General features: G+C 42.5%; 1 protein-coding gene across 3 annotated transcripts; it reads left to right on the top strand.

Annotated features, from left to right (window-relative positions):
* The first annotated feature begins 1,681 nt into the window (after positions 1-1,681).
* Positions 1,682-27,255, top strand: LOC121582015 (zinc finger protein 708-like). Of its 3 annotated transcripts, XM_041897510.2 has the most exons (6): positions 1,701-1,934; positions 5,055-5,313; positions 5,477-5,572; positions 21,037-21,328; positions 21,526-21,621; positions 25,138-27,255. In XM_041897510.2, exons 3-6 carry the CDS (start codon positions 5,525-5,527, stop codon positions 26,934-26,936), a joined length of 2,235 nt encoding a protein of 744 aa, XP_041753444.2. In that variant the 5' UTR covers positions 1,701-1,934; positions 5,055-5,313; positions 5,477-5,524; the 3' UTR covers positions 26,937-27,255. The 3 variants fall into 3 exon arrangements, with proteins under 3 accessions (XP_045080940.1, XP_041753444.2, XP_041753442.2); XM_045225005.1 differs by lacking the exons at positions 21,037-21,328; positions 21,526-21,621; positions 25,138-27,255 and adding an exon at positions 6,267-7,955 and having other exon boundaries at positions 1,682-1,934; XM_041897508.2 differs by lacking the exons at positions 1,701-1,934; positions 5,055-5,313; positions 5,477-5,572 and adding an exon at positions 16,984-17,366.
* Positions 27,256-27,635: the final 380 nt, after the last annotated feature.

Here is a 27,635-nt window from a genome sequence, read left to right as displayed (position 1 = left end):
TAGGATGGAGTCCGTCACTCCTCAGCAGGTCAGGCTTGGTCCTGTTTGTGGGTGAGTCCCAGAAAGAGGGCCAATTATCCACAAATGTTATCTTTTGGGAGGGGCAGAAAACAGTTTTCAACCAGCGATTAAGTGCTGAGACTCTGCTGTAGAGCTCGTCACTTCCCCTAACTGGGAGGGGGCCAGAGACAATTACTCGATGCCGACACATCTTTCTAGCTGATTTACAAGCTGAAGCTATGTTGCACTTGGTGACCTCTGACTGTTTCATCCTAACATCGTTGGTGCCGACGTGGATAACAATATCTCTATACTCTCTACACTCGCCAGTTTTAGCTTTAGCCAGCACCATCTTTAGATTAGCCTTAACGTCGGTAGCCCTGCCCCCTGGTAAACAGTGTATGATCGCTGGGTGATTCGTTTTAAGTCTAATACTGCGGGTAATGGAGTCGCCAATGACTAGGGTTTTCAACCTTCCCAAGTTCTCTCACGTCACCCCCCTCCTCCGCACACTCCACTGGCTTCCAGTTGAAGCTCGCATCCGCTACAAGACCATGGTGCTTGCCTATGGAGCAGTGAGGGGAACGGCACCTCTGTACCTTCAGGCTCTGATCAGTCCCTACACCCAAACGAGGGCATTGCGTTCATCCACCTCTGGCCTGCTGGCTCCCCTTCCTCTGCGGAAGCATAGCTCCCGCTCAGCCCAGTCAAAACTGTTCGCTGCTCTGGCACCCCAATGGTGGAACAAGCTCCCTCACGACGCCAGGACAGCGGAGTCACTCACCACCTTCCGGAGACATTTGAAACCCCACCTCTTTAAGGAATACCTGGGATAGGATAAAGTATTCCTTCTAACCCCCCCAAATTGTAAAGTGGTTATCCCACTGGCTATAGGGTGAACGCACCAATTTGTGAGTCGCTCTGGCTAAGAGCGTCTGCTAAATGACGTTAATGTGCCCTTGAGCAAGGCACTTAACCCTAATTGCTCCTGTAAGTCGCTCTGGATAAGAGTGTCTGCTAAATGACTAAAATGTAAATGTAAATATGCAGGAGCTGTGAAAAGGGTTGAGGGTTTGAATGTTGTACTAGAAGAGTCCATGGTAGTGGATAGGTCTTTACTGCAGACTGCAGGGGTTGTCTTACACCAAGAATATCCTGACATTTTAATGGTTAAAAAGGTGGACTTTGTGGTCTTTATCATAATGGTGATAAATGGTACTGCCAGGGTGGAGAAAAGATCTAGGAAGATTGAAATCATTGTGATTGTGGCGGAGCGGTTCCTGGGGCTGAAAGATTTCACAGCAAAGGAGTTACATGGAATATTAGCAAAAGCGGTACCACCTTTTCAGGTCCTAGAGCCTGAGAAGGGAGATATGGAGAACTAAAAGAAGGAAGAAGTGGATTGTTAGAATGACTATTAAGAATGGTCTATTTAATCGTCCAGTTGGTGGCGGCAATACAACTTTTTGATGTAGTCGGCCATAAAACCCTGGTTGGACCTTTTTTTCCCCCGAGGTCCCAGTTGTTTTGAATCTAATGTCATTGTTCCATCTGTGACTACACCCTGACTTTTTACAAGGGTTTTCGTGACGCACCATGACAACGTGAACGCGATTGGTCGACAGTATGCTGGGCGGGCGTTATACTTTCCTCCATTTATTAACCAAAGAGAAGACTATCCTTTGGATATTTCTGTTATTGCCTGCTTCACATCGGTAGCCAACAGATGCTAGCTAACACATGTAGCTAGCTATAGTTTTTATTTTAACGTTACGTGGATGAGTGAGGGCAAAATGTCATCTTACAATATGTTCCAGTCAGAAACAACATCGATTATGGCCTTTGTCGTCGAGACTGTAATGACAGAAATTAGCCAACTTTTGCCAAACACACCAAACTCTGACGCTAACGAAAGCAGTAAACCGGAGAGAGAGGTGAGCACAGACAAATACTGTACAGAGCAGCGTGATGACGGGCGCGTAGTGACTACAACCAGCTAGCTAACAGTTAACGTCGATTAGGTAAATTAGCTTCCTCATTTGTTTAGCTAGGTATCATTACTACTGCAAGCCCTTATGCTGCGTTCATGGCCTAGTCGGAACTACGAAACTCGGAAATGTCCGAATTGACAACTGGTTGAACGCGGCACGTGTATAATTTAAACCAGTTAGCAAGACTAATTTCCGAGTTTCCTATTTCCGACTAGCACGTGAACGCGGCATTAACTACCAAACTCTAGGCTGCATTCTGCCTTCTCCCTACAGTCATTAGCTTCGCCCACTACTACCTCATGTGAACTACAATCCCTACGCTGTGTTATAACGTTTAGAAACGTCAATCGCTTGCAATATGGCTTTCGAAACATATTGCCCTTTCATCAGCGAGAAAGAATAATTAAAATAAAAAATATATACACTTACTGTAGCAGTTTTGCACAGACAGCTGGCCGCCTCCATCAAACGAAACTACACTTCCCAAGTTACGCTTACACACAGGTGTTCGGCGCATGCTAAATAGTTAATTAGCACAGGTGGTTGCTTCTTGTCTAACGTAAACAAGCGCTGTAACATGGCGATATGGCCCAGTGGGAGCACGAACCCTAACCCTATCAAGGTATCAATTTATCCATGCCACAAGTGTTAATGTTCAGATTGAGCTTTGGGCTCTTAAAGGTGCAATATGCAGAAATCACTCCACAATATCCTGGTTGCTAAAATTCTAATAGTTTGCCTAATTTCAGTTTATGGGACATGCAATGTATAGTGTAGAGAACCATTGTACCATCTAAACTGCTGTGAAATATATTTTAAAAAACCCAAAATATTGTATTTTCAGCTGTTTGATGATGGTGTACAAAACTGAAAGTTTCCCGAGTGGCGCAGTGGTCTAAGGCACGTGCTAGCTGTGCCACTAGAGATCCTGGTTCGAATCCAGGCTCTGCTGTAGCCGGCCGCAACCGGGAGACCAATGGGGCGGCGCACAATTGGCCCAGCGTCGTCCAGGGTAGGGGAGGGAATGGCAGGCAGGGAGGTAGCTCAGTTGATAGAGCATGGTGTTTGCAACGCCAGGGTTGTGGGTTTGTTTCCCACGGGGGGCCAGTATGAAAATAATAATGTAAGTCGCTCTGGATAAGAGCGTCAGCTAAATGACGTTAATGTAATGAAAGTAAAAGACTAAAAAATTAATCTTAAGAATGGGAAGCATAGAAATAGCGCAGATCTACCACTTCTTAGACTTGCTTTCAATGAGAATGACTCCCATTTCTATGTGATTATTGGTCTGGTTGGCCAAAAAGTTACATATTACAGCTTTAACAAATCTCCTGTACATTACACTTGTTTACACTGAGCTGCACTGGGGTCGGAACGCAATCATGGTTACATTAATTAAGACACCGTGGAGCCGGCACAAGATATGGGTCAGAAAACGTACCTCAATGCAGGGATGGAATGGATATGCCACTGTACTCAAAAGTGTACCTCTAGCCACACTGATACCCCGAGAAGATTGAAATACTGCTAGAAAACTAGCAGTATTTCAATCTTCTCAATGGAGCAGTGTGGATAAAGGTAACATTTGGAGTACAGTGGCATGTCCCATCCTTACATTGAGGTATGTTTTCTGACCCATATCTCGCATCTGCTCCACGGTGTCTTAATGTAACCATGATTGCATTAGACCCCAGCGCAACTCAGTGTAAACAAGCTTAACGGTAGGGTCGGTATATCCTGGCAAGCCCTAAGCTATGTTGCTAGGTAGCTATGGTTTCACATCCTCTGCTGTAGCTGGCTGTATAATGTTAGGTAGTCTAATATCCACAGGAAAGTATTGTTTACCTGACTTTTTAGAGAGCTGGTAGGTATATGGTTCGGTTTGGTACAGAGGGAAAGTTGGTTTTATATTGGATATTCTGTTTTATCTCGTCAATAACTATTGAACCAAGATGCCATGACAATGAAAATTGTATATTCTGAATCTGGGGAGGATAGAAAACAATGTTCGTTGTCCGTAGCTAATGCCTGCCCATACCATAACCCCACCGCCACCATGGGGCACTCTGTAAACAACGTTGACGTCAGCAAACCGCTCGCTCACACAACGCCATACACGTTGTATGCCATATGCCCGGTACAGTGGAAACTGAGATTCATCTGTGAAGAACACACATCTCCAGTGTGCCAATGGCCATCGAAGGTGAGGATTTGCCCACTGAAGTCGGTTACAACCCCGAACTGCAGTCAGGTCAAGACCCTGGTAAGGACGACGCGCACGCAGATGAGCTTCCTTGAGACAGTTTGTGCAGAAATTGTTCGCTTGTGCAAACCCACAGTTTCATCACCTGTCCAGGTGGCTGGTCTCAGACGATCCCCCAGGTGAAGAAGCCGGATGTGTGGAGGTCCTGGGCTGACGTGGTTACACGGGGTCTGCGGTTGTAAGGCCGGTTGGACGTACTGCCAAATTCTCTGAAATGACGCTATGGTAGAGAAATGAACATTAAATTCTCTGGCAACAGCTCTGGTGGACATTGCTGCAGTCAAATTTACATTTACAAATAAAATACAATTGTATTTGCCACATGCGCCGAATACAACAGGTGTAGACCTTACAGTGAAACGCTTACTTACAAGCCCTTAACCAACAATGCAGTTAAGTAAAATAAGTGTTAAGTAAAAAATAGATAATTAAAAATAATTAAAGAGCAGCATTAATGCCAATTGCACGCTCCCTCAACTTGAGACATATGTGGCATTGTGTTGAGTGGCCTTTTATTGTCCCCAGCACAAGGTGCACCTGTGTAATGATCATGCTGTTTAATCATCTTCTTGATATGCCACACCTGTCAGGTGGATGGATTGTCTTGGCAAAGGAGAAATGCTCACTAACAGGGATGTAAACAGATTTGTGCACAATTTGAGAGAAATAAGCTTTTTGTGCGCATGGAACATTTCTGGAATCTTTTATTTCAGCTCATGAAACATGGGACCAACACTATACATGTTGCGTTTTTATATTTTTGTTCAGTGTAGTGACTTTTTACACATTTCTCTACACAGCTTTGCACCATAATGAATCAGGTGATGGGGGAGGCTATTCGTAAAATTTGCCTACTATTCCTGGTGTCCTCCTCACGTTTACAAAATGAAAATGAGAAATTGAAGACCAAGGTGGAGCAGATGGAGGAAGATATGAAGACAATGACTGAGAAGGCTGAACATTATAGAACATCTCTAGCTAAAGTGCAGGCACAAGCAGAACCGAAAGGACCAACCCATGTTCTGCACAATGGAATCATCTTTGCAATTAAACCAGTTGGTGAGTGTTATAGACCAACAGTCATTACTGTCTTTAGCAAGTTAGTTAAATTATTGTTTTTGATAGTTTTGTTTGTATCAACTTACATCACACACATTGTGTGGAAAGAAAAGTGAGACAGAGTTGTAAATGTTTCAATGTAATTTTGCTTGTTATGTTTTAGATCTCCCAATGTTGCCTGGAATGACAGCGGCTTCAGCATTGCCAGGGAATGCCAGTCAAGCAAACCCCGTCACTAACGCAACATCAGTCCGTGCAGGTAATATCCTCAAGTTGGTGTGAATTTGAATAATTGTTGACCAACCAGGGGTGCATTCAGTTTAGTTCAATATTGTCTACGGTTTAGTTCAATATTTGTTCAATGGCTGCGTGATGGTTTGTACCTGAACTAGATGTTTTCCCAGAACGGTGCGCGCTATTCTTCAATCTTTTAGGTATGTTTAATCCCATTTGGTGGGTCAAGTGGGTTTGGCCTGATCAATATGTGTGACTGTTTCAAATCGCAAAACTTGTACTGCAAACAATCACCCTCTGGGCCAACTTAATCACAACATTCTTGAACTGGTCGTTCAGAACAGCACTGTTTCTGTTGAATCAAACGTTGCACACCGTTGTGTCCTGCTGAATGTGCTCCAGCATTCAGCAGGACACTAGGAACCAAACTGGCGAGTGACTACCTGAACTTGTCCAAGAAACGCTTGTGTTCATTTTGTTGCTAAATATTTTGCTGCGGTGTGCACTAATGAATAGGACCCAGTTGTTTGAAAACAATACACAGGCTGTTACTACCATGTTTATTTTAAGGCTCATGTGAAAAAATGTCTATTGCCATATATTGGTTGATTTATTTGGCTAATTAACCAAATTGGTTTTGGACAACTTCGTTTTCTTATATCCTCTTAACTTGGGCCATAGTTTTACAATGTGTATCATCATATTCCTTTTATATTTAGGTCCTGTAAAGGTTTGCAGTAAACCCACAGGGACGTCTTCATTGGAGAATGACTCCACTCTGGGAGACACATATGGACTGAATACAGACCCCTCCCCAAGAGACTCTGAATCCAACATTGAGCATATGAGAGCTGCTCTGCCAGAGGGCAACGAGAGAGACGGCCATGAAAGCCAGAAAAACAACAATACTACTAAAGGGACACGATCCAAAGAAATCAAGCGCTTCAAGTGTGATATGTGTCAGAAGACCTTCACCAGGAAGGGGTTACTGGAAGCTCACAAGCTAAGTCACACAAGACCCTTCAAGTGTGATGTTTGTGACAAGATCTTCAACCTGAACCGCTTGCTTGTACGTCACATGCTAATTCACACAGGAGAGAGGCCATTCGCTTGTGGTCAATGTGGCAAAACATTCAGAATGTCCAAGCAGCTCGAACATCACATGTTGCGTCACAGAGAAAAAACATTCAGTTGCAAAGTCTGCGAAAATATATTCCCTACCAAGAAAGATCTGGTACAACATCGGCTTGTTCATGCATTGGAGAGACCATTCAAGTGCCTTACTTGTGGAAAGGGATTCACAAAAAGGGCCGTACTTATGGGGCACGAGAGAATCCACACCGGTGAAAAACCACACTGCTGCGCTGAATGTGGGAAGAGTTACAGACTGTCTTATGACCTTAGTGTTCATATGCGAAGACATACAGGTGAACGTCCGCACTTATGCTCAGAGTGTGGTAAGCGCTTTATAACTAAATCCAGCCTTGAAAACCACAAGGTAATCCATACAGGGGAGAAGCCATTTAAATGTGAGACATGTGGAGCTGCTTTTGGCCATAAAGCAAACCTTCAGAGACACCAAGTGCTTCACACAGGGGAGAGACCGTACAAATGTAAAGTGTGTGGGAAAAGCTACCTTCAGTCCACCGACCTAAAAGCTCACATGCACCATCATGGGGCAACCAAACCATTTATGTGTGACCTATGTGGGAAGACTTTTATTTACAATTTCCAAATGAGAAGACACCATCTAAAATGGCACACAGCTGAAGGAGAGAACATTCCTGGGGAAGAGGGAACCTCAACAAAGCCATTCAGTTGCGACAAATGTTTGAACTGCTTCAGCTCCATGCTAACTCTGAAAAAGCATCAACGAATTCACACGGAACAAAATCAACACTCTTGTTCCATTTGCGGAAAGACCTTCGCCTATAAACATACTTTTGACTATCACATGAAACTACACAGTGGAGAGAAGCCCCATGAATGTAAATACTGTGGAAGGAAATTCATTCTAAAGCAAGCTCTCAAAGGACATGAGCGTACCCATACAGGTGAAAAGCCCTTCAAATGTAGCTATTGTGACAAGACTTTCTCAGTCAACAGCAATCTCAAAAGGCATGAGCGAGTCCACACGGGAGAGAAGCCATTCAAATGTGATGTCTGCGGGAGAGGTTTCAGCCAAGCCAACAACGTCAAAGCCCACATGCAAGTCCACACTGGAGTGAGGCCTTACTATTGCAAGATATGTGGAAAGGGCTTTTCTGACATAAGACACTACAAAAACCATAGCTGTAATGGTGTGGCAGCGACACGCGATCAGTCCCGTAAATCTTCTGACCGCACTTTCAGAAATAAGAAAGGAGAAAGAAGGTAGAGACAGGAGTGCTTGCCATAATGCTGCTGTTATGTACAGTGAGGGAAAAAAGTATTTGATCCCCTGCTGATTTTGTACGTTTGCCCACTGACAAAGACATGATCAGTCTAATTTTAATGGTAGGTTTATTTCAACAGTGAGAGACAGAATAACAACAAAGAAATCCAGAAAAACGCATGTCAAAAATGTTATAAATTGATTTGCATTTGAATGAGGGAAATAAGTATTTGACCCCTCTGCAAAACATGACTTAGTACTTGGTGGCAAACCCTTGTTGGCAATCAGAGGTCAGACGTTTCTTGTAGTTGGCCACCAGGTTTGCACACATCTCAGGAGGGTTTTTGTCCCACTCCTCTTTGCAGATCTTCTCCAAGTCATTAAGGTTTTGAGGCTGACGTTTGGCAACTCGAACCTTCAGCTCCCTCCACAGATTTTCTATGGGATTAAGGTCTGGAGACTGGCTAGGCCACTCCAGGACCTTAATGTGCTTCTTCTTGAGCCACTCCTTTGTTGCCTTGGCCGTGTGTTTTGGGTCATTGTCATGCTGGAATACCCATCCACGACCCATTTTCAATGCCCTGGTTGAGGGAAGGAGGTTCTCACCCAAGATTTGACAGTACATGGCCCCGTCCATCGTCCCTTTGATGCGGTGAAGTTGTCCTGTCCCCTTAGCAGAAAAACACCCCCAAAGCATAATGGTTCCACCTCCATGTTTGACGGTGGGGATGGTGTTCTTGGGGTCATAGGCAGCATTCCTCCTCCTCCAAACATGGCGAGTTGAGTTGATGCCAAAGAGCTCCATTTTGGCTGTTCAGATGTTCATTGGCAAACTTCAGACAGGCCTGTATATGTGCTTTCTTGAGCAGGGGGACCTTGCGGGCGCTGCAAGATTTCAGTCCTTTACGGCGTAGTGTGTTACCAATTGTTTTCTTGGTGACTATGGTCCCAGCTGCCTTGAGATCATTGACAAGATCCTCCCGTGTAGTTCTGGGCTGATTCCTCACCGTTCTCATGATCGTTGCAACTCCACGAGGTGAGATCTTGCATGGAGCCCCAGGCCGAGGGAGATTGACAGTCTTTTGTGTTTCTTCCATTTGCAAATAATCGCACCAACTGTTGTCACCTTCTCACCAAGCTGCTTGGCGATGGTCTTGTAGCCCATTCCAGCCTTGTGTAGGTCTACAATCTTGTCCCTGACATCCTTGGAGAGCTCTTTGGTCTTGGCCATGGTGGAGAGTTTGGAATCTGATTGATTGATTGCTTCTGTGGACAGGTGTCTTTATACAGGTAACAAACTGAGATTAGGAGCCCTCCCTTTAAGAGTGTGCTCCTAATCTCAGCTCGTTACCTGTATAAAAGACTCCTGGGAGCCAGAAATCTTTCTGATTGAGAGGGGGTCAAATACTTATTTCCCTCATTAAAATAAAAATTAATTTATAACATTTTTGACATGTGTTTTTCTGGATTTTGTTGTTATTCTCTCTCACTGTTCAAATAAACCTACCATTAAAATTATAGACTGATCATTTCTTTGTCAGTGGGCAAACTTACAAAATCAGCAGGGGATCAAATACTTTCTTCCCTCACTGTAGACTCAGTGATATCATCTCTATCATTCATAGTGGGGCAACTTCCTGCTTTCAGACATCAGGAACAACAGGGATGTATTCAGTAGAGTGAAAAGTTCTGGGGTGAGTTTCTGGAAAGCCCTGTAGGAAATGAGATAAAGCGTTCTTTAGGAAATGAGATGCGTACCTGCCATAATGCTTAGAGATCTTGCTATGTCTTAGGGTCAATGTTCATGAGCCCACATTCTCATTTACGCTGTTATTTATTTATATTGTGTGAAAATATCAGAACTACACATTTATACTCTTGTCCGTCAGCTACATAGGACCGCTAGATTATTCAGGTGACTGAAAAGGTTATTGGGCAAGAATTTTGAAGGAATTGTTGTTTTTAAAGGTCCTAATCAGCTGTTTTTATATCAATATATAATTTCTGGGTAACAATTAAGTACCTCACTTTGATTGTTTTCAATTAAAATGGTAAAGAAACAAATAGCTTCTTAGCAAAGAGCAATTTCTCAAGCAAGAATATTTCTGGGACTGTCTGAATTGGGAGGGGATTGTTGCTTTAATCAGTGAGAATATTTTATACACTGATGGATGGTTTCCCGAACAGAGTTCACTAATAGGGATGTAAACAAATTTGTGCACAGAATTTGAGAAGCTTTTTGTGCGTATGGAAAAGTTTTTTTTTTCCGGCTCATGAAACATGGGACCAACGCTTTACATGTTGCATTTATATTTTTGTTTAGCATAATTGTCTTTCAGTTCACATATAACATTGCAGACTTTGTGGACCATTCTGAATACTGTTGGTTCACTTCCACCACACAAATCTCCTGTTTCACAATGAAGGTTCCAGATGCCAAAAACCTCAAGATGGTTAGTACTTGTAGGGAAGGAGGGATGGGCCTTCCCCAAAGAGAGTCAGATGAAAGCCTTGGCTCAAGCAAACAAGTGTTGGCTGCAATTTCTTTGTACATAAGGAAATGGTCACTGAAATTGATTTAATCAAAATCATTCAGTGGGTTGCTCCTGTCTATAACTGCCCTTCTGTCTGGCCTTGGTGGTGCTTTCTGATAATCATTCAAACAGTCCAAGTAATCAATTTTCCTCTATTGCCAAGGTGAACCTGGGGGCCAACATCCATTAATCTGAAGTTAAACCTGCCTCTAAACCTTCACTTAGATCTAGATTAACTCTAATCGTCCTTCTGGAAATCTGACTTTTTAAATCTAGACTTATTAAACCATGTCTGAGAAAAGCCATTTCAGTTAGTCCAGTTTAAAAGAGCAATTTAGTCAAGGATAGTCTGAGAAAACACCCCTGAGTGTACAAAACATTAAGGACACCTCCCTAATATTGAGTTGCATCCCCCCTTTTTTGCCCTCAGAACAGCCTCAATTCGTTAGGGCATGGACTCTACAAACTGTCGAAAGCAGTCCACAGGGATGATGGCCCATGTTGACTCCTACAGTTGTCAAATTGGCTGGATGTCCTTTGGGTGGTGGACCATGCTTGATACACACGGGAAACTGTTGAGCGTGAAAAACCCAGCAGCGTTGCAGTTTGACACAAACCAGTTCGCCTGGCACATACTACCATACCCCGTTCAAAGGCACTTTTTTTATTTTTATTTTTTATTTCACCTTTATTTAACCAGGTAAGCCAGTTGAGAACAAGTTCTCATTTACAACTGCGACCTGGCCAAGATAAAGCAAAGCAGAGCGATAAAAACAACACAGAGTTACATATGGGGTAAAAAAACAAAGTCAAAAATTCAACAGAAAATATATATACAGTGTGTGCAAATGTAGCAAGTTATGGAGGTAAGGCAATAAATAGGCTATAGTGCAAAATAATTACAATAGTATTAACACTGGAATGCTAGATGTGCAAGAGATTATGTGCAAATAGAGATACTGGGGTGCAAAAGAGCAAAATAAATAACAATATAGGGATGAGGTAGTTGGGTGGGCTAATTTCAGATGGGCTGTGTACAGGTGCAGTGATCGGTAAGGTGCTCTGACAACTGATGCTTAAAGTTAGTGAGGGAGATAAGCGTCTCCAGCTTCAGAGATTTTTGCAATTCGTTCCAGTCATTGGCAGCAGAGAACTGGAAGGAATGGCGGCTAAAGGAGGTGTTGGCTTTGGGGATGACCAGTGAGATATACCTGCTGGAGCGCAGACTACGGGTGGGTGCTGCTATGGTGACCAATGAGCTAAGATAAGGTGGGGATTTGCCTAGCAGTGATTTATAGATGGCCTGGAGCCAGTGGGTTTGACGACGAACATGTAGTGAGGACCAGCCAACAAGAGCGTACAGGTCACAGTGGTGGGTAGTGTATGGGGCTTTGGAGACAAACCGGATGGCACTGTGATAGACTACATCCAATTTGCTGAGTAGAGTGTTGGAGGCTATTTTGTAAATGACATCGCCGAAGTCAAGGATCGGTAGGATAGTCAGTTTTACGAGGGCATGTTTGGCAGCATGAGTGAAGGAGGCTTTGTTGCGAAATAGGAAGCCGATTCTAGATTTAACTTTGGATTGGAGATTCTTTATGTGAGTCTGGAAGGAGAGTTTACAGTCTAACCAGACACCTAGGTATTTGTAGTTGTCCACATACTCTAGGTCAGACCCGTCGAGAGTGGTGATTCTAGTCGGGTGGGCGGGTGCCAGCAGCACTTAAATATTTTGTCTTGCCCATTCACCCTCTGAATGGCTTTCACCTGGAATCACCTGGTCAATCTATCTCAGGGTTCCCCAACTGGCGGCCCGTGTGTGGCTTTATTTGGCCCCCGAAGTTTGCTGAGGAAAAAAACTATTTTCATTATTGGACATAAAATACTAAAAACACCAGGAAATCAGCTCGAGGTGATTTTAATTTTGGAAATCTATTCCCAAGTATTCCCACACAACAGAGAGACGTGATCGTATAGAAATGTAAGCAAGTTTTGAGATTGTTTTAGTGAAATATTATAACTGTTTGGGCTTCTTGCAGTCAATTTGACATCTACAAATTATTTTTTATTATGTTCCGGCCACCCGACCATCCGCTCAAGAAAGAAATCGGCATGCGGCTGAATCTAGTTGATGATCCCTGGTACAGCGCATTCGGAAAGTATTCAGACCCCTTGACTTTGTCCACATTTTGTTATGTTACAGCCATATTCTAAAATGTATTAAATACATGTTTTTCCTCATCAATCTACACACAATACCCCAAAATGACAAAGTGAAAACAGGTTTTTAGAAATTTTTACAAATGTATTAAAAACATACCTTATTTACGTAAGTATTCAGACCTTTTGCTATGAGACTCGAAATTGAGCTCAGGTGCATCCTGTTTCCCATTGATCATTCTTGATGTTTCTACAACTTGATTGGAGTCCACCTGTGGTAAATACAATTGATTGGACATGATTTGGAAAGGCACACACCTGTCTATATAACGTCCCACAGTTAACAGTGCATGTCAGAACAAAAACCAAGCCATGAGGTCGAAGGAATTGTCCATAGAGCTCCGAGACAGGATTGTGTCAAGGCACAGATCTGGGGAAGGGTACCAAAAAATGTCTGCAGCATTGAAGGTCCCCAAGAACACTATGGCCTCCATCATTCTTAAATGGAAGAAGATTGGAACCACCAAGACTCTTCCTAGAGCTGAGCAATTGGGGGAGAAGAGCCTTGGTCAGGGAGGTGACCAAGAACCCGATGGTCACTTTGACAGAGCTCCAGAGTTCCTCTTTGGAGATGGGAGAACCTTCCAGAAGGACAACCATCTCTCCAGCATTCCACCAATCAGGCCTTAATGGTAGAGTGGCCAGACGGAAGCCACTCCTCAGTAAAAGGCACATGACAGCCCCCTTGCGAGTTTGCCAAAAGGCACATAAAGACACTCAGACCATGATAAACAAGATTCTCTGGTCTGATGAAACCAAGATTGAACTCTTTGGCCTGAATGCCAAGCGTCACATCTGGAGGAAACCTTGCACCATCCCTATGGTGAAGCATGGTGGTGGCAGCATCATGCTGTGGGGGTGTTTTTGAGCAGCAGGGACTGGGAGACTAGTCAGGATCGAGGCAAAGATTAACGGAGCAAAGTACAGAGAGATCCTTGATGAAAACCTGCTCAGGACTTCAAACTGGGGCGAAGGTTCACTTTCCAACAGGACAACGACCCTAAGCACACAGCCAAGCTAACGCAGGAGTGGCTTCGGGACAAGTCTCTGAATGTCCTTGAGTGGCCCAGCCAGAGCCCGGACTTGAACCCGATCTAACATCTAGAGAGTCCTGAAAATAGCTGTGCAGTGACACTCCCCATCCAACCTGACAAGCGCTTGAGAGGATTTGCAGAGAAGATTGGGAGAAACGCCCCAAATACAGGTGTGCCAAGCTTGTAGCATCATACCCAAGAAGACTCAAGGCTGCCAAAGGTGCTTCAACAAAGTACTGAGTAAAGGGTCTGAATACTTACGTAAATGTGATATTTAACTATTATATACACTGCTCAAAAAAATAAAGGGAACACTTAAACAACACAATGTAACTCCAAGTCAGTCACACTTCTGTGAAATCAAACTGTCCACTTAGGAAGCAACACTGATTGACAATACATGTCACATGCTGTTGTGCAAATGGAATAGACAACAGGTGGAAATTATAGGCAATTAGCAAGACACCCCCAATAAAGAAGTGGTTCTGCAGGTGGTGACCACAGACCACTTCTCAGTTCCAATGCTTCCTGGCTGATGTTTTGGTCACTTTTGAATGCTGGCGGTGCTTTCACTCTAGTGGTAGCATGAGACGGAGTCTACAACCCACACAAGTGGCTCAGGTAGTGCAGCTCATCCAGGATGGCACATCAATGCGAGCTGTGGCAAGAAGGTTTGCTGTGTCTGTCAGCGTAGTGTCCAGAGCATGGAGGCGCTACCAGGAGACAGGCCAGTACATCAGGAGACGTGGAGGAGGCCGTAGGAGGGCAACAACCCAGCAGCAGGACTGCTACCGCCGCCTTTGTGCAAGGAGGAGCAGGAGGAGCACTGCCAGAGCCCTGCAAAATGACCTCCAGCAGGCCACAAATGTGCATGTGTCTGCTCAAACGGTCAGAAACAGACTCCCATGAGGGTGGTATGAGGGCCCGACGTCCACAGGTGGGGGTTGTGCTTACAGCCCAACACCGTGCAGGACGTTTGGCATTTGCCAGAGAATACCAAGATTGGCAAATTCGCAACTGGCGCCCTGTGCTCTTCACAGATGAAAGCAGGTTCACACTGAGCACATGACAGTCTGGAGACGCCGTGGAGAACGTTCTGCTGCCTGCAACATCCTCCAGCATGACCGGTTTGGCGGTGGGTCAGTCATGGTGTGGTGTGGCATTTCTTTGGGGGGCCGCACAGCCCTCCATGTGCTCGCCAGAGGTAGCCTGACTGCCATTAGGTACCGAGATGAGATCCTCAGACCCCTTGTGAGACCATATGCTGGTGCGGTTGGCCCTGAGTTCCACCTAATGCAAGATAATGCTAGACCTCATGTGGCTGGAGTGTGTCAGCAGTTCCTGCAAGAGGAAGGCATTGATGCTATGGACTGGCCCGCCCGTTCCCCAGACCTGAATCCAATTAAGCACATCTGGGACATCATGTCTCGCTCTATCCACCAACGCCACGTTGCACCACACTGTCCAGGAGTTGGCGGATGCTTTAGTCCAGGTCTGGGAGGAGATCCCTCAGGAGACCATCCGCCACCTCATCAGGAGCATGCCCAGGCGTTGTAGGGAGGTCATACAGGCACGTGGAGGCCACACACACTACTGAGCCTCATTTTGACTTGTTTTAAGGACATTACAAAGTTGGATCAGCCTGTAGTGTGGTTTTCCACTTTAATTTTGAGGGTGACTCCAAATCCAGACCTCCATGGGTTGATAAATTTGATTTCCATTGATAATTTTTGTGTGATTTTGTTGTCAGCACATTCAACTATGTAAAGAAAATGTATTTAATAAGATTATTTCATTCATTCAGATCTAGGATGTGTTGTTTGTGTTCCCTTTATTTTTTTCCGAATGGACTGTATGTCATGGAAAGAGTAGGTGCCCTTAATGTTTTCTGCACTCAGTGTACAATTGCCATTGAGCAATAGATCCTCTTGTGAGGAATTAACTTTCATCTGTTGATTCAATTCTGATGGACAGCAGCGGATTTAGGTCCATTGTCATGGTTTAGAATGTTGAATTTATTTCACCTCTACATTTACTGATGACCTGACACTCCCATCCTCTATGTCTGAGCTATGTTTTGTTATTATCAGAATTTTCTACATCATAATCATTATTTAGGTTACAAGTTTGAGTTGCTGTATTCATCTTGTTTTCAACAATTAATTCCACTTAGAAAAGCTGAAAATCCATGTCCTCTATTGGCATGGTTTCTAAGACCATTGATGTTGAGTCTTGACTTTGTTTTTGATCAGTCTTTACTGGTAATCTGACACCTTCATCCTCTGTCTGAGCGTCTGTCTGATTATCAACATCATGATCTGTATCTAAGTGACTAGTTTGATGTTCCATAATGATCTTGTTTTCATCAATTGATTCCACTTTGATAGACAAAAATATATATTTCCTCCACTGACATGGTTTTCAAGTCCATTGATTCAGAATCTTTTGTTTTAGCTTGACCATCATCCTGCATTCATCTAGGTTCAGGTGACAGTAGCTGTACCCCATAAAAATGCCCCAAATGATGCAAACTTGAATGGTTTGACACATTTGAGTTATTTAGCAGACACTCTTATCCAGAGCGACTTACAGGAGCAATTAGGGTTATTTGGATAGATTTTTCATCTAGTTGGCCGGAGATCCCAACCAGCAACCTTTCAGTTACTGGCCCAACGCTTTTAATCGCTAGGCTACCTGCTACACTGGATCCTATGGTGCTTTCAAGACACCTCGGAACCTCCGAATTAAAATGTGCATATGTTTTTTTGCATAGAGCTTCCTATTTGTTGATTCTAATACTTTCCTAGTGGGAAACTGAGATCATCTTTCGACACTGTTTCCAAGTCGGACATCTTCTAGTTGTCTTGAACGCGGCACTATTAGTGGAGGGTCTGAGGATTCTGAAACACCCCATTCACTTGAACAACTTCTATAGTTTGAAACGGTACAGAAGCAAACGTGTGGGTATGAAAATGTTCTCTTCAAACAAATTAATCCTGTTTGACAGTAGTTAACTTTTAAAACCTCCAACAGTGTTGTTGTTTTTCACAGGGGATTATAATTAAAAGCATCACCAATATACTATTAAATACAGTATAACTTTGATAATTGATTTAAACATTTGTTTGCATTTCAATAAATGTATGTTTAAGTTCAAACGATCATTGTGTTTTTTTAAATCAGAAAACCACAAAGGTAATAGTCAATAAAAATAAATAAAAAAAAGTCAGGGGGACTTTTATTTAGAAAATTAGGCGCATGATCACGTGACCAAATTTGAACTAGCTTCAATGCTGGCAAGTGCTGGGTTTCCACTAGATAGTACGCCACAAAATTGTCTGCCTTAATTTAAGGTTAGCAGTGTGGTTAAGTTTAAAATCACGTTTTAATTATATACATTGTAGAAAGGCGAGGTTTTATTTATTTTTGCACCAGGAGCTGCCAATGTTGGCTGCCTAGATGGTTAGCGTGCTTGGTTCGTATTCTATGCGAATGAGTCAGTCTGAGCGCAAAATGGCTACAGCTTGTTACAATATGTTTCAGTTAGAAACAACATCGATTATGGCCGTTGTCGTCGAGACGACAATGACAGAAATTAGCCGATTTCTGCCCTCAGTTCCAAACTCTTACCCGAACGTTAGTAATCCGGAGAGAGAGGTGAGTAGCTGTAGGATACAGCGCAAATTGTACTACAGCAAAGACTATGGATCTCTGACTACAATCATTGGTACATGGCGGACAGCGTTGAAAAAGCTACGTAACGTCTAACTTTAGCTAACTAGCTAATGTTATACCACAGAACAATGATTGAAAAAATATGTGCTTATACGTTACGTTGTCTGGTAGCAGAGAGGAAGAGGTAAAGGGATGCCTAACTCGGCGGAAAGTCAGTCTCCCTCCGGCATGTGGCGTTTTTTCGCCAACCAAGCAAGCAAGGAGTTTTTGTGTGAGGTCAAGGAGTGTCGAATTTGGTCATCAAAAAAGTGAATGGCTTATTTGCCATGTGAGATTTATTTGATTAGAAATGCCGTAATGTTCATAGGTTGTTACGAGTGTACTGATATAAGTAGGACACGTGACAGACCCGCAACTTTGAGATAAAAAAAACGTTATTAGAGTTGTCTCCAGATGGCTATACATATTTATAGCATGAGGCCTAGTAGCATAGCATCTCTCTCCATTGAATACAGGCGGTTGACGTTAACCCTCAACGAATATTGAAAAAAGTATCGCTTTGTGGGCAACGACTCTCGTTGTTTGGGCGGAGAGACAAGTATATTGTCAGTATAACGTTACCCATTATCTTTTTTAAATTGTATCTTTATTTAACTAGGCAAGTGAGTTAAGAACAAATTATTATTTACAATGACGGCCTACACCGGCCAAATCCGGACGACGCTCGGCCAATTGTGCGCCGCCCTATGGGACTCCCAATCACAGCCGGTTGTGATACAGCCTGGAATCGAACCAGGGGGTCTGTAGTGACGCCTCATGCACTGAAATGTAGTGCCTTAGACCGCTGCGCCACTCGGGAGCCCGAGTAGTTTATCCACTATGATAATCTTTGGTGTAACTATTGCAAGTTAGCTAACTAGCTCTACTTATAGAGAGCAACAACAAAGACCATACAGTATGAAGATGGACAGAAACTGCTTCTCCAATAGAAATCCCCGATCGTGCTTGTAAGCGATGTCAATGTGACTTTGGCTAGCAATGCCGCGTTCAAAATAACTGGGAACTCGGAAATATCCGACTTTAGACTTCAATTTGGAATTCCAACTCAGGAACTCGTGCCTCTTTCTAGAGCTCAGACTTTCCGACCTGAAGATCACTGACATCATGATTTGACCTTGTATTTTTCATCAAAGTTCCCATGCTGTGTTCAAAACAACTGGGAACTGGGATCTCGGAAATCTCAGACTTTCGACTTCAGTGTGTTCAAAACAACTGGGAACTGGGGAAAAAACAAGCTCTGACTCTGAAAAATTTACCAGTTCCAGCTATCTTGAAAGCACCACCAGTTGGCTTGAAAGCACCATTAAGCTCATGAGCAGAAACACGTCATCGGGTCTGATGGTCATCCCACGCCTAACTGCTCATGTGCAGGCTGTCAAATCAAAGGCACTCCTTCAATATAAAGTTGTTTTGGACGAAAACGTGTCGGTTTGTAACTTTCAGGAGGTCTGAGTAATAACATGTTCTACTACTTAAAGGAACATTTCACTCAAACTTTTTTGGTATTTATTTTCATTAGTCCACTGTTGATAGAGTTCCTAAATGTTTTGCATGTCAGCGGTGAAGTTATCAAGGTATTGGACTTTTAAGAAGCAGTGTCACCGGATTGTGCCTTTTTAGATTTTGAGAAAATGAACAACTAAGGAAGAATTTTTCACTTCTCTCATTGACCACATTTACATGCACACCAATATCCCGTTATTATTTGGGGATACTCAAGTATTCTGTTTTTAAGTTGACACGTGTAAACATCATATCCCGTTTACAATAACCCGAAAAAGCTTGTATCCCGGTTATGAGAAACCTGGGTAAGATGCCTGGTATATGCTGATCTTAGACATGATACTGTGGCATGTAAACATCTTATCACGTTTCGCATATCATGCATGGGTGTTGTGTGATGTTTTCAAACAAATCGCTTCAAAAAGTAGGCTACCTGTGCAGTTCGATCTACATCATTTCATAATTTATTTTGCTGATACTCTGTACTGGACCATATAGCCTACTGGCTACTTTCACCCCCAATTTAGACAACTTTCTGCTTATTTCCGACATTTGGTAGGCTATTTGTTTGTCAACTATAGTTTGATACATGCAGCTTCTCTTCTGTCATAACTTGTTGCCCCAGAAGACTAAAGTATTGCTCACTAGAAATGTAGTTAACACTGGTAAAGTTGGAGGTTTTGTTTAGGGACCGGAGAGAGAACGCATTAACTCAAACAGTGGAAAGGTTGGTCCTGTGCAAAATGTCCAAATGTCATCAGTTTGACTGGTTTTAAGGAAATGAAAAGCTGGGAAAACGATGAAACACGTTTCTGATAAGACTTAAGTTTGTCTTGGGTGCATATTTTATGTGGTTGAAATACTGTCTGCATAAGTGTCAAATATAACATATTACACGCGCATTCGCATTTTCTCAAGAGATGCCGAAATAAATAAATCATATTTCTCCACTTCTGTTCCCGAGAAAAAATAAACATTTGTTGTATAATTTTACTGCAAGAAATGCATAATTCTGCAGAAGTTAATATTATATTATGCTACATGAGATTATAGGCCTACAGTCAGTGTCCATATTTCAATTACTATTCAATTGAACCCATATTAACTTAAATGAGGAATATTCTGTTTATTCAATAGTAATGTCAGAGTTTCTAAACCCAGAGGCGCAACATCGCGAGACTTCCGGGAACACTTGCGAAACAGATTAAGCAGACTGGTTTGGGGTTTGAGAAGTCAATGAGAGAAGTGAAAACTTCTTCCAAATCTAAAGGCACAACCTAGATTTGAGCCATTGTCTTAAGTAGTTGAACATGTTATTACACCAACCTCGTGAAAGTGACAAACTGACATGTTTTAATTTTAGTCAAAAACAGCTTTATATATCGAAGGAGTGCTTTTGATTTGACGGCCTGCACATGAGCAGTATTGCGCGAGACGACCGTTAGATCCAATGACGTGTTTCTGCGCATGTGCTTAACTAGCCTACAAGCGTGATCGGGATTTCTATTGGAGAAGCAGTTTCTGCCTATCTTCATGCTGTACTGTCTTTGGTAATGTCATCTTTTTGTAGGCATAAACACCGCCATGGGTTCGTTAGTCAAAGCCTATGGGGAAATGAATGGAGTTTTTTGTAGGGTTTTTGGATAAACGGCAGACGTTAGGTCTGTGGTAAACACAGGCTTAGGAGATCGTATAAGTTTTGTTCTATGAGATAATCTTAATCAGCTAACTTTACTTTTTGTGAATTTTGAAGTGTTTGTCATCAGAAAAAGCACAAAGGCTTCATAGTTCATAAAGGCCAGGTTAACTGACTAATATTATATCATAGAACAAAACCTATAAGATCCCCTAAGCCTGTGTTAACCTCAGACCTTTTTTTCTGTGTTTATTTCAAAACCCTATTCTTTCCCCATAGGAATGGCTGAACAAACCAGAGGTAACTTATTTCCATTTTCTATGACTACAAGCTGGCGAGCTCTATTGCTAGCCCATCTAGTTAGCTAACTTACTGGTTTCATATCCTCATTTCAGCGTAGCTGGCTGCACAGCTAGCTACTTAGGTAACCTTTTTTTCAATTTCTCTTCACAGCTTTGCACAATTATGAATCTGGTGACAGGGGAGGCTATTCGTAAAATTTGCCAACTATTCCTAGTGTCCTCCTCAAGTTTACAAAATGAAAACGAGAAACTGAAAACCAAGGTGGAGCAGATGGAGGAAGATATGAAGACCAAGGTGGAGCAGATGAATGAAGATATGAAGGCAATGACTGAGAAGGCTGAACATTATAGAACGTCTCTGGCTAAAATGAAGGCTCAAGCAGAACCGAAAGGACCCACGCATATTCTGCTCAATGGAATGATTTTTGCAATACCACCAGTTGGTGAGTGTTATAGACCTAGCTAGCTACTTAGCTAGCCTACATTCATTACTGCCTATGCTTTATCTATAGCTAGCAAGTTAGCTATTAGTCCTTGGCCTGTTGATGTTCTTTTGTATCAATTTAGGCCTACATTACTTACATCACACACCATTTTGTGGAAAGAAAGTTAAAATGCGAGTATGCTTGTTATGTTTTAGATCTACCAATGTTGCCTGGAATGACAGCGGCTTCAACATTGCCAGGGAATGTCAGTCAAGCAAACCCGGTCACTAACGCAATGTCGGTCTCTGCAGGTAATCCTTAAAATGATTTTATTTTGAATAATGGTTACCAAACCAGGGTCTTATTCACTAGGAACCAAAAGGAAGCAAATGGGCCAAAATGGAAAGAGCATATGCGGCGAGTGAGTTTCAAGTTTGGGGGCGCTATTTTTGTATTTATCATCACATTTGCAGACTAATGTAAAATAGCATAATATTCATAATGTGGTTGGATAGTCATCAATTAGGAATATAATAACTCACTGTTCACAAAAAATAGCATTCTGAACAATGCTTTTCTTTCTTTGCACACATTCGGAGCTCAGCCCCAGCTAAAGGAACATTTCCTAGGAGGATCTGGGAAAAATATGGCCTTTTATAAACACATTTCATGCGATTATGACAGGGTACCCTACTCTGCTGACACTAAAAAACTGATATCAATAAAAACGACCTCATCCTGAATGCGATCATCTAATCTAGGCCTACGAAAAGGGGATTGACATCCATCTAGCCTGGAGGAGGAAATTATACTGTCCTAAAAATAACTTTCCAGTTGCACGGACTCACCCAATGATAAAGACGGTGAGTATGCACACTCACCGGGTAAATGGGCGATGCTCTCCACTAGCAATAGGCTATAGGCCTACTGTTCGCTCAATTTGAGAGTTACATTTGAGTTTTTTCTGTCTTTTGTGTTTTCCCCATGATTGTATTTTGGAAATTTGTGATACGCCTAGGACTATTATGTTCTCAGTCACATGTATTTATTTTCCAAGCTATAGCACACATTTTACATACAGCAGCTTCTTAAAGGACCAAAGAGTTTGGTCTGCTTCGTGCTTTCATTTTTGTCACAACCCTACTTCCCAACAGTAGGCTATTCGCTTCAGATTTAAAACAAACCAGAGCAATTGTATTTTTGTAAAATATTTTTTATTTAAATTTAATTTTGAATGAAATTTAGATGATGTAGTATATATTAATATTATTTGTAGTTAATTTTTTATTTTACCCCTTTCTCCCCAATTTCGTGAAATCCAATTGCGATCCAATTACGATCTTGTCTCATCGCTGCAACTCCCCAACGGGCTCGGTAGAGACGATGGTCGAGTCATGCGTCCTCCGAAACATGACCCGCCAAATCGCGCTTCTTAACACCTGCCTGCTTAACCCGGAAGCCAGCCGCACCAGTGTGTCGGAGGAAACACCGGTCAAAGTATGTTGATTTTAATGCTCATGTAAAAAAATATTTAGATTTCCATATATTGGTAGATTTATTTGATTAACGAAATTTGACTAGCGTCCTGTCCAGCTAGTGTATTTGTATATCAAGATGCCTCATGCTACATAGAAATTAGCTCTATAGTAGGGCAAGGCAATATATCGAATTCATTCTATTATTTCAAATGCGTGTGTTAGTGCGAAGTTCCAAATGCCTGTATCGCAAGAATCTAGGTTTGAATTTATTTCCCATTTTTATGAGCATTTGTCTTCTTGGTCTCCTTCGCTCATCCTGTGCTGTGTGCACTTTGATAAAATAATGACATTATTTGTGTGTCTTATGGTTGTGGAAGGATTTTTGGCCTAGGTATAACTTCAGAAGTCCTGAAGTCATTAGATTATTGCTGACTGTTTGAAATGCAGTGTATTTTACCTTTTAATTGTACAACAAAGCTTATTTAGAGGACTTTTTAAAATCTCTCTCTCTCTCTCTCTATATATATATATATATATATATATATACACACACACACACACAGTGAGGGGAAAAAAGTATTTGAATTATCAGTCTATAATTTTAATGGTAGGTTTATTTGAACAGTGAGAGACAGAATAACAACAAAACAATCCAGAAAAACGCATGTCAAAAATGTTATACATTAATTTGGATTTTAATGAGGGAAATAAGTATTTGACCCCCTCGCAATCAGAAAGATTTCTGGCTCCCAGGTGTCTTTTATACAGGTAACAAGCTGAGATTAGGAGCACTCCCTTTAAGAGTGTGCTCCTAATCTCAGCTCGTTACCTGTATAAAAGACACCTGTCCACAGAAGCAATCAGTCAATCAGATTCCAAACTCTCCACCATGGCCAAGACCAAAGAGCTCTCCAAGGATGTCAGGGACAAGATTGTAGACCTACACAAGGCTGGAATGGGCTACAAGACCATCGCCAAGCAGCTTGGTGAGAACAGTTGGTGCGATTATTCGCAAATGGAAGAAACACAAAATAACTGTCAATCTCCCTCAGCCTGGGGCTCCATGCAAGATCTCACCTCGTGGAGTTGCAATGATCATGAGAACAGTGAGGAATCAGCCCAGAACTACACGGGAGGATCTTGTCAATGATCTCAAGGCAGCAGGGACCATAGTCACCAAGAAAACAATTGGAAACACACTACGCTGTGAAGGACTGAAATCCTGCAGCGCCCGCAAGGTCCCCCTACTCAAGAAAGCACATATACAGGCCCGTCTGAAGTTTGCCAATGAACATCTGAATGATTCAGAGGAGAACTGGGTGAAAGTGTTGTGGTCAGATGAGACCAAAATGGAGCTCTTTGGCATCAACTCAACTCGCCGTGTTTGGAGGAGGAGGAATGCTGCCTATGACCCCAAGAACACCATCCCCACCGTCAAACATGGAGGTGGAAACATTATGCTTTGGGGGTGTTTTTCTGCTAAGGGGACAGGACAACTTCACCGCATCAAAGGGACGATGGACGGGGCCATGTACCGTCAAATCTTGGGTGAGAACCTCCTTCCCTCAGCCAGGGCATTGAAAATGGGTTGTGGATGGGTATTCCAGCATGACAATGACACAAAACACACGGCCAAGGCAACAAAGGAGTGGCTCAAGAAGAAGCACATTAAGGTCCTGGAGTGGCCTAGCCAGTCTCCAGACCTTAATCCCATAGAAAATCTGTGGAGGGAGCTGAAGGTTCGAGTTGCCAAACGTCAGCCTCAACCTTAATGACTTGGAGAAGATCTGCAAAGAGGAGTGGGACAAAATCCCTCCTGAGATGTGTGCAAACCTGGTGGCCAACTACAAGAAACGTCTGACCTCTGTGATTGCCAACAAGGGTTTTGCCACCAAGTACTAAGTCATGTTTTGCAGAGGGGTCAAATACTTATTTCCCTCATTTAAAATACAAATCAATTTATAATATTTTTGACATGCGTTTTTCTGGATTTCTTTGTTGTTATTCTGTCTCTCACTGTTCAAATAAACCTACCATTAAAATTATAGACTGATCATGTCTTTGTCAGTGGGCAAACGAACAAAATCAACAGGGGATCAAATATTTTTTTCCCTCACTGTATATATATCTATAGTGAATCGCCCATAAATTTGAAAAAATTGAGATGTGATTTTTAGGCCATATCGCCCAGCTCGACTCCATAGGCTCTGGACATATGGGCCGTGGTGGCACAGACAAGGCTACTTACTTTCAATTAATGAAATTAGTTTTGTATAATCCTCACATTTGAAAAACCTGTTTTAATTTATAGTTTTATAATGTGTATATGCTCATATTCCTTATCTTTAGGTCCTGCAAAGGTTTGCAGTAAGCCCACAGAGACGTCTTCATTGGAGTGTGACTCCTCTCTGGGAGACACAGATGGACTGAATACAGACCCCTCCCCAAGAGACACTGAATCCAACGTTGAGCATATGAGAGCTGCTCTGCCAGAGGGCAACGAGAGAGACTGCCAGGAAAGCCAGATAAACAGCCATACTACTAAAGGGATACGATTCAAAGAATCCAAATGCTTCAAGTGTGATGTTTGTGAGAAGACCTTCAGCCGGAACAACCTGCTGGTACAACACAAGCTAACTCACACAAGACCCTTCAAGTGTGATGTTTGTGAAAAGACATTCAGCAGGAAGGGGTCACTGGAAGCTCACAAGCTAAGTAACACAATACCCTTCAAGTGTGACGTTTGTGAGAAGAACTTCTGTCTGAACCGCATGCTGGTACGTCATATGCTAATTCACACAGGAGAGAGGCCATTCGCTTGTGGTCAATGTGGCAAAACATTCAGAATGTCTAAGCAGCTCGAACATCACATGTTGCGTCACAGAGAAAAAACATTCAGTTGCAAAGTCTGTGGAAATGCATTGTCTACCAAGAAAGATCTGAAACGACATCAGCTTGTTCATGCAGTGGAGAGACCGTTCAAGTGCCTGACTTGTGAAAAGGGTTTCACATCAAGGGCTCTGCTTATCGAGCACGAGAGAATCCACACCGGTGAAAAACCATACAGCTGTGCTGTATGTGGGAAGAGTTACAGACAGCATGGTGGCCTAAATATTCATATGCGAAGACATACAGGTGTACGTCCGCACTCATGTTCTGAGTGTGGTAAGAGCTTTGTGACAAGCAGCAGCCTCAAAAACCACATGGTTGTTCACACAGGGGAGAAGGCATTTACATGTGAGACATGTGGAGCTGCTTTCGGCCATAAAGGAAACCTTGTGAGACACCAAGTGCTTCACACAGGGGAGAGACCGTACAAATGTATAGTGTGTGGGAAAAGCTACCTTCAGTCCACTGACCTAAAAGCTCACATGCACCGTCATGGGGCAACCAAACCATTTATGTGTGACCTATGTGGGAAGACTTTTATGTACAATTTTCAAATGAGACGACACCATCTCAAATGGCACACAGCTGAAGGAGAGAAGCAGAGAGAACGAAAGAGGAAAGAGCGAACGAGAACTGCCAAGAGACCAGGAACCTCAACAAAGCCATTCAGTTGTGACATATGTTTGAACAGCTTCAGCTCCATGCTAACTCTGAAAAACCATCAACGAATTCACACGGAACAAACGCAATACTCTTGTTCCATTTGCGGAAAGACCTTTGCCTATAAACATACTTTTGACTATCACATGAGACTTCACAATGGAGTGAAGCCCTACGCTTGTAAATACTGTGAAAAGAAATTTGTTCTTAAGCAAGCTCTTGAAGGACATGAGCGTACCCATACAGGTGAAAAGCCCTTCAAATGCAGTTATTGTGACAAGACTTTTGCAGTCAACACCAATCTCAAAAGGCATGAGCGAGTCCACACAGGAGAGAAGCCATTCAAATGTGATGTCTGCGGGAGAGGTTTCAGCCAAGCCAACAACGTCAAAGCCCACATGCAAGTCCACACTGGAGTGAGGCCTTACTATTGCAAGAGATGTGGAAAGGGCTTTTCTGACATAAGACACTACAAAAACCATAGCTGTAATGGTGTGGCAGCGACACGCGATCAGTCCCGTAAATCTTCTGACCGCACTTTCAGAAATAAGAAAGGAGGTAGAGACAGGAGTGCTTGCCATAATGCTGCTGTTATGTAGACTCAGTGATATAATCTCTATCATTCATAGTGGGGCAACTTCCTGCTTTCAGACATCATGAACATCAGGGATGTAGTCAGTAGAGTGAAAAGTTCTCGGGTGAGTTTCTAGATAGCCTTGTTGAAAATTAGATAATTTTCTTTAGGAAATGAGATGCATGCCCGCTGTAATGCTTGAAGATCTTATTATAAGTCTTAGGGTCAATGTTCATGAGCTCACATTTTCATGGAGACGTTTATTTCTGACAGTGTGCTGAATCATTTACAATATATATTTTTCTATTGTGTAAATCATTAAACACCTAATTCATGTGAAAATATCAGAACTACTCATTAACATTTTTGTCCGTCAGCTACATAGGACCGCAAGATTAGTTATTCAGGTGACTGAAAAGGTGATTGTCCTGATTGGGCAAAAATTTGGAAGGAATTCTTGTATTTTTACAGAATAAATTTTTATACATGTGTATATACATACACTGAGTGTACAAATCGTTAAGAACACCTGCTCTTTCCATGACATATGCTCAGTATACTCAGTGTATATATGTTGGCATTAAAATGCACCTATAGCCCTTTTTTCCTGGTTTCTAAACTTTATACTGATATTCATTGCCATCACCGCTCGCATGGTTGTCTCCCTGGATTCTGGTGCTTTTACATTTTTTATTGGGCAGGCAGGTAATTGCCAACTTGGGAA

Source organism: Coregonus clupeaformis, chromosome 15 (genome assembly GCF_020615455.1).
Source record: "Coregonus clupeaformis isolate EN_2021a chromosome 15, ASM2061545v1, whole genome shotgun sequence".
Taxonomy (NCBI): domain Eukaryota; kingdom Metazoa; phylum Chordata; class Actinopteri; order Salmoniformes; family Salmonidae; genus Coregonus; species Coregonus clupeaformis.
Note: the sequence above shows the minus strand (reverse complement) of the source record. Positions and strands in the feature narration are given on the sequence as shown.

Coding starts and splice junctions, on each gene's coding strand:
- LOC121582015 (XM_041897508.2), top strand. CDS start 17,169: ATGGTTAGCGTGCTTGGTTCGTATTCTATGCGAATGAGTCAGTCTGAG. Junction 17,367..21,036: donor TTAGTAATCCGGAGAGAGAG/GTGAGTAGCTGT, acceptor TTCTCTTCACAG/CTTTGCACAATTATGAATCT. Junction 21,329..21,525: donor TTTTGCAATACCACCAGTTG/GTGAGTGTTATA, acceptor GTTATGTTTTAG/ATCTACCAATGTTGCCTGGA.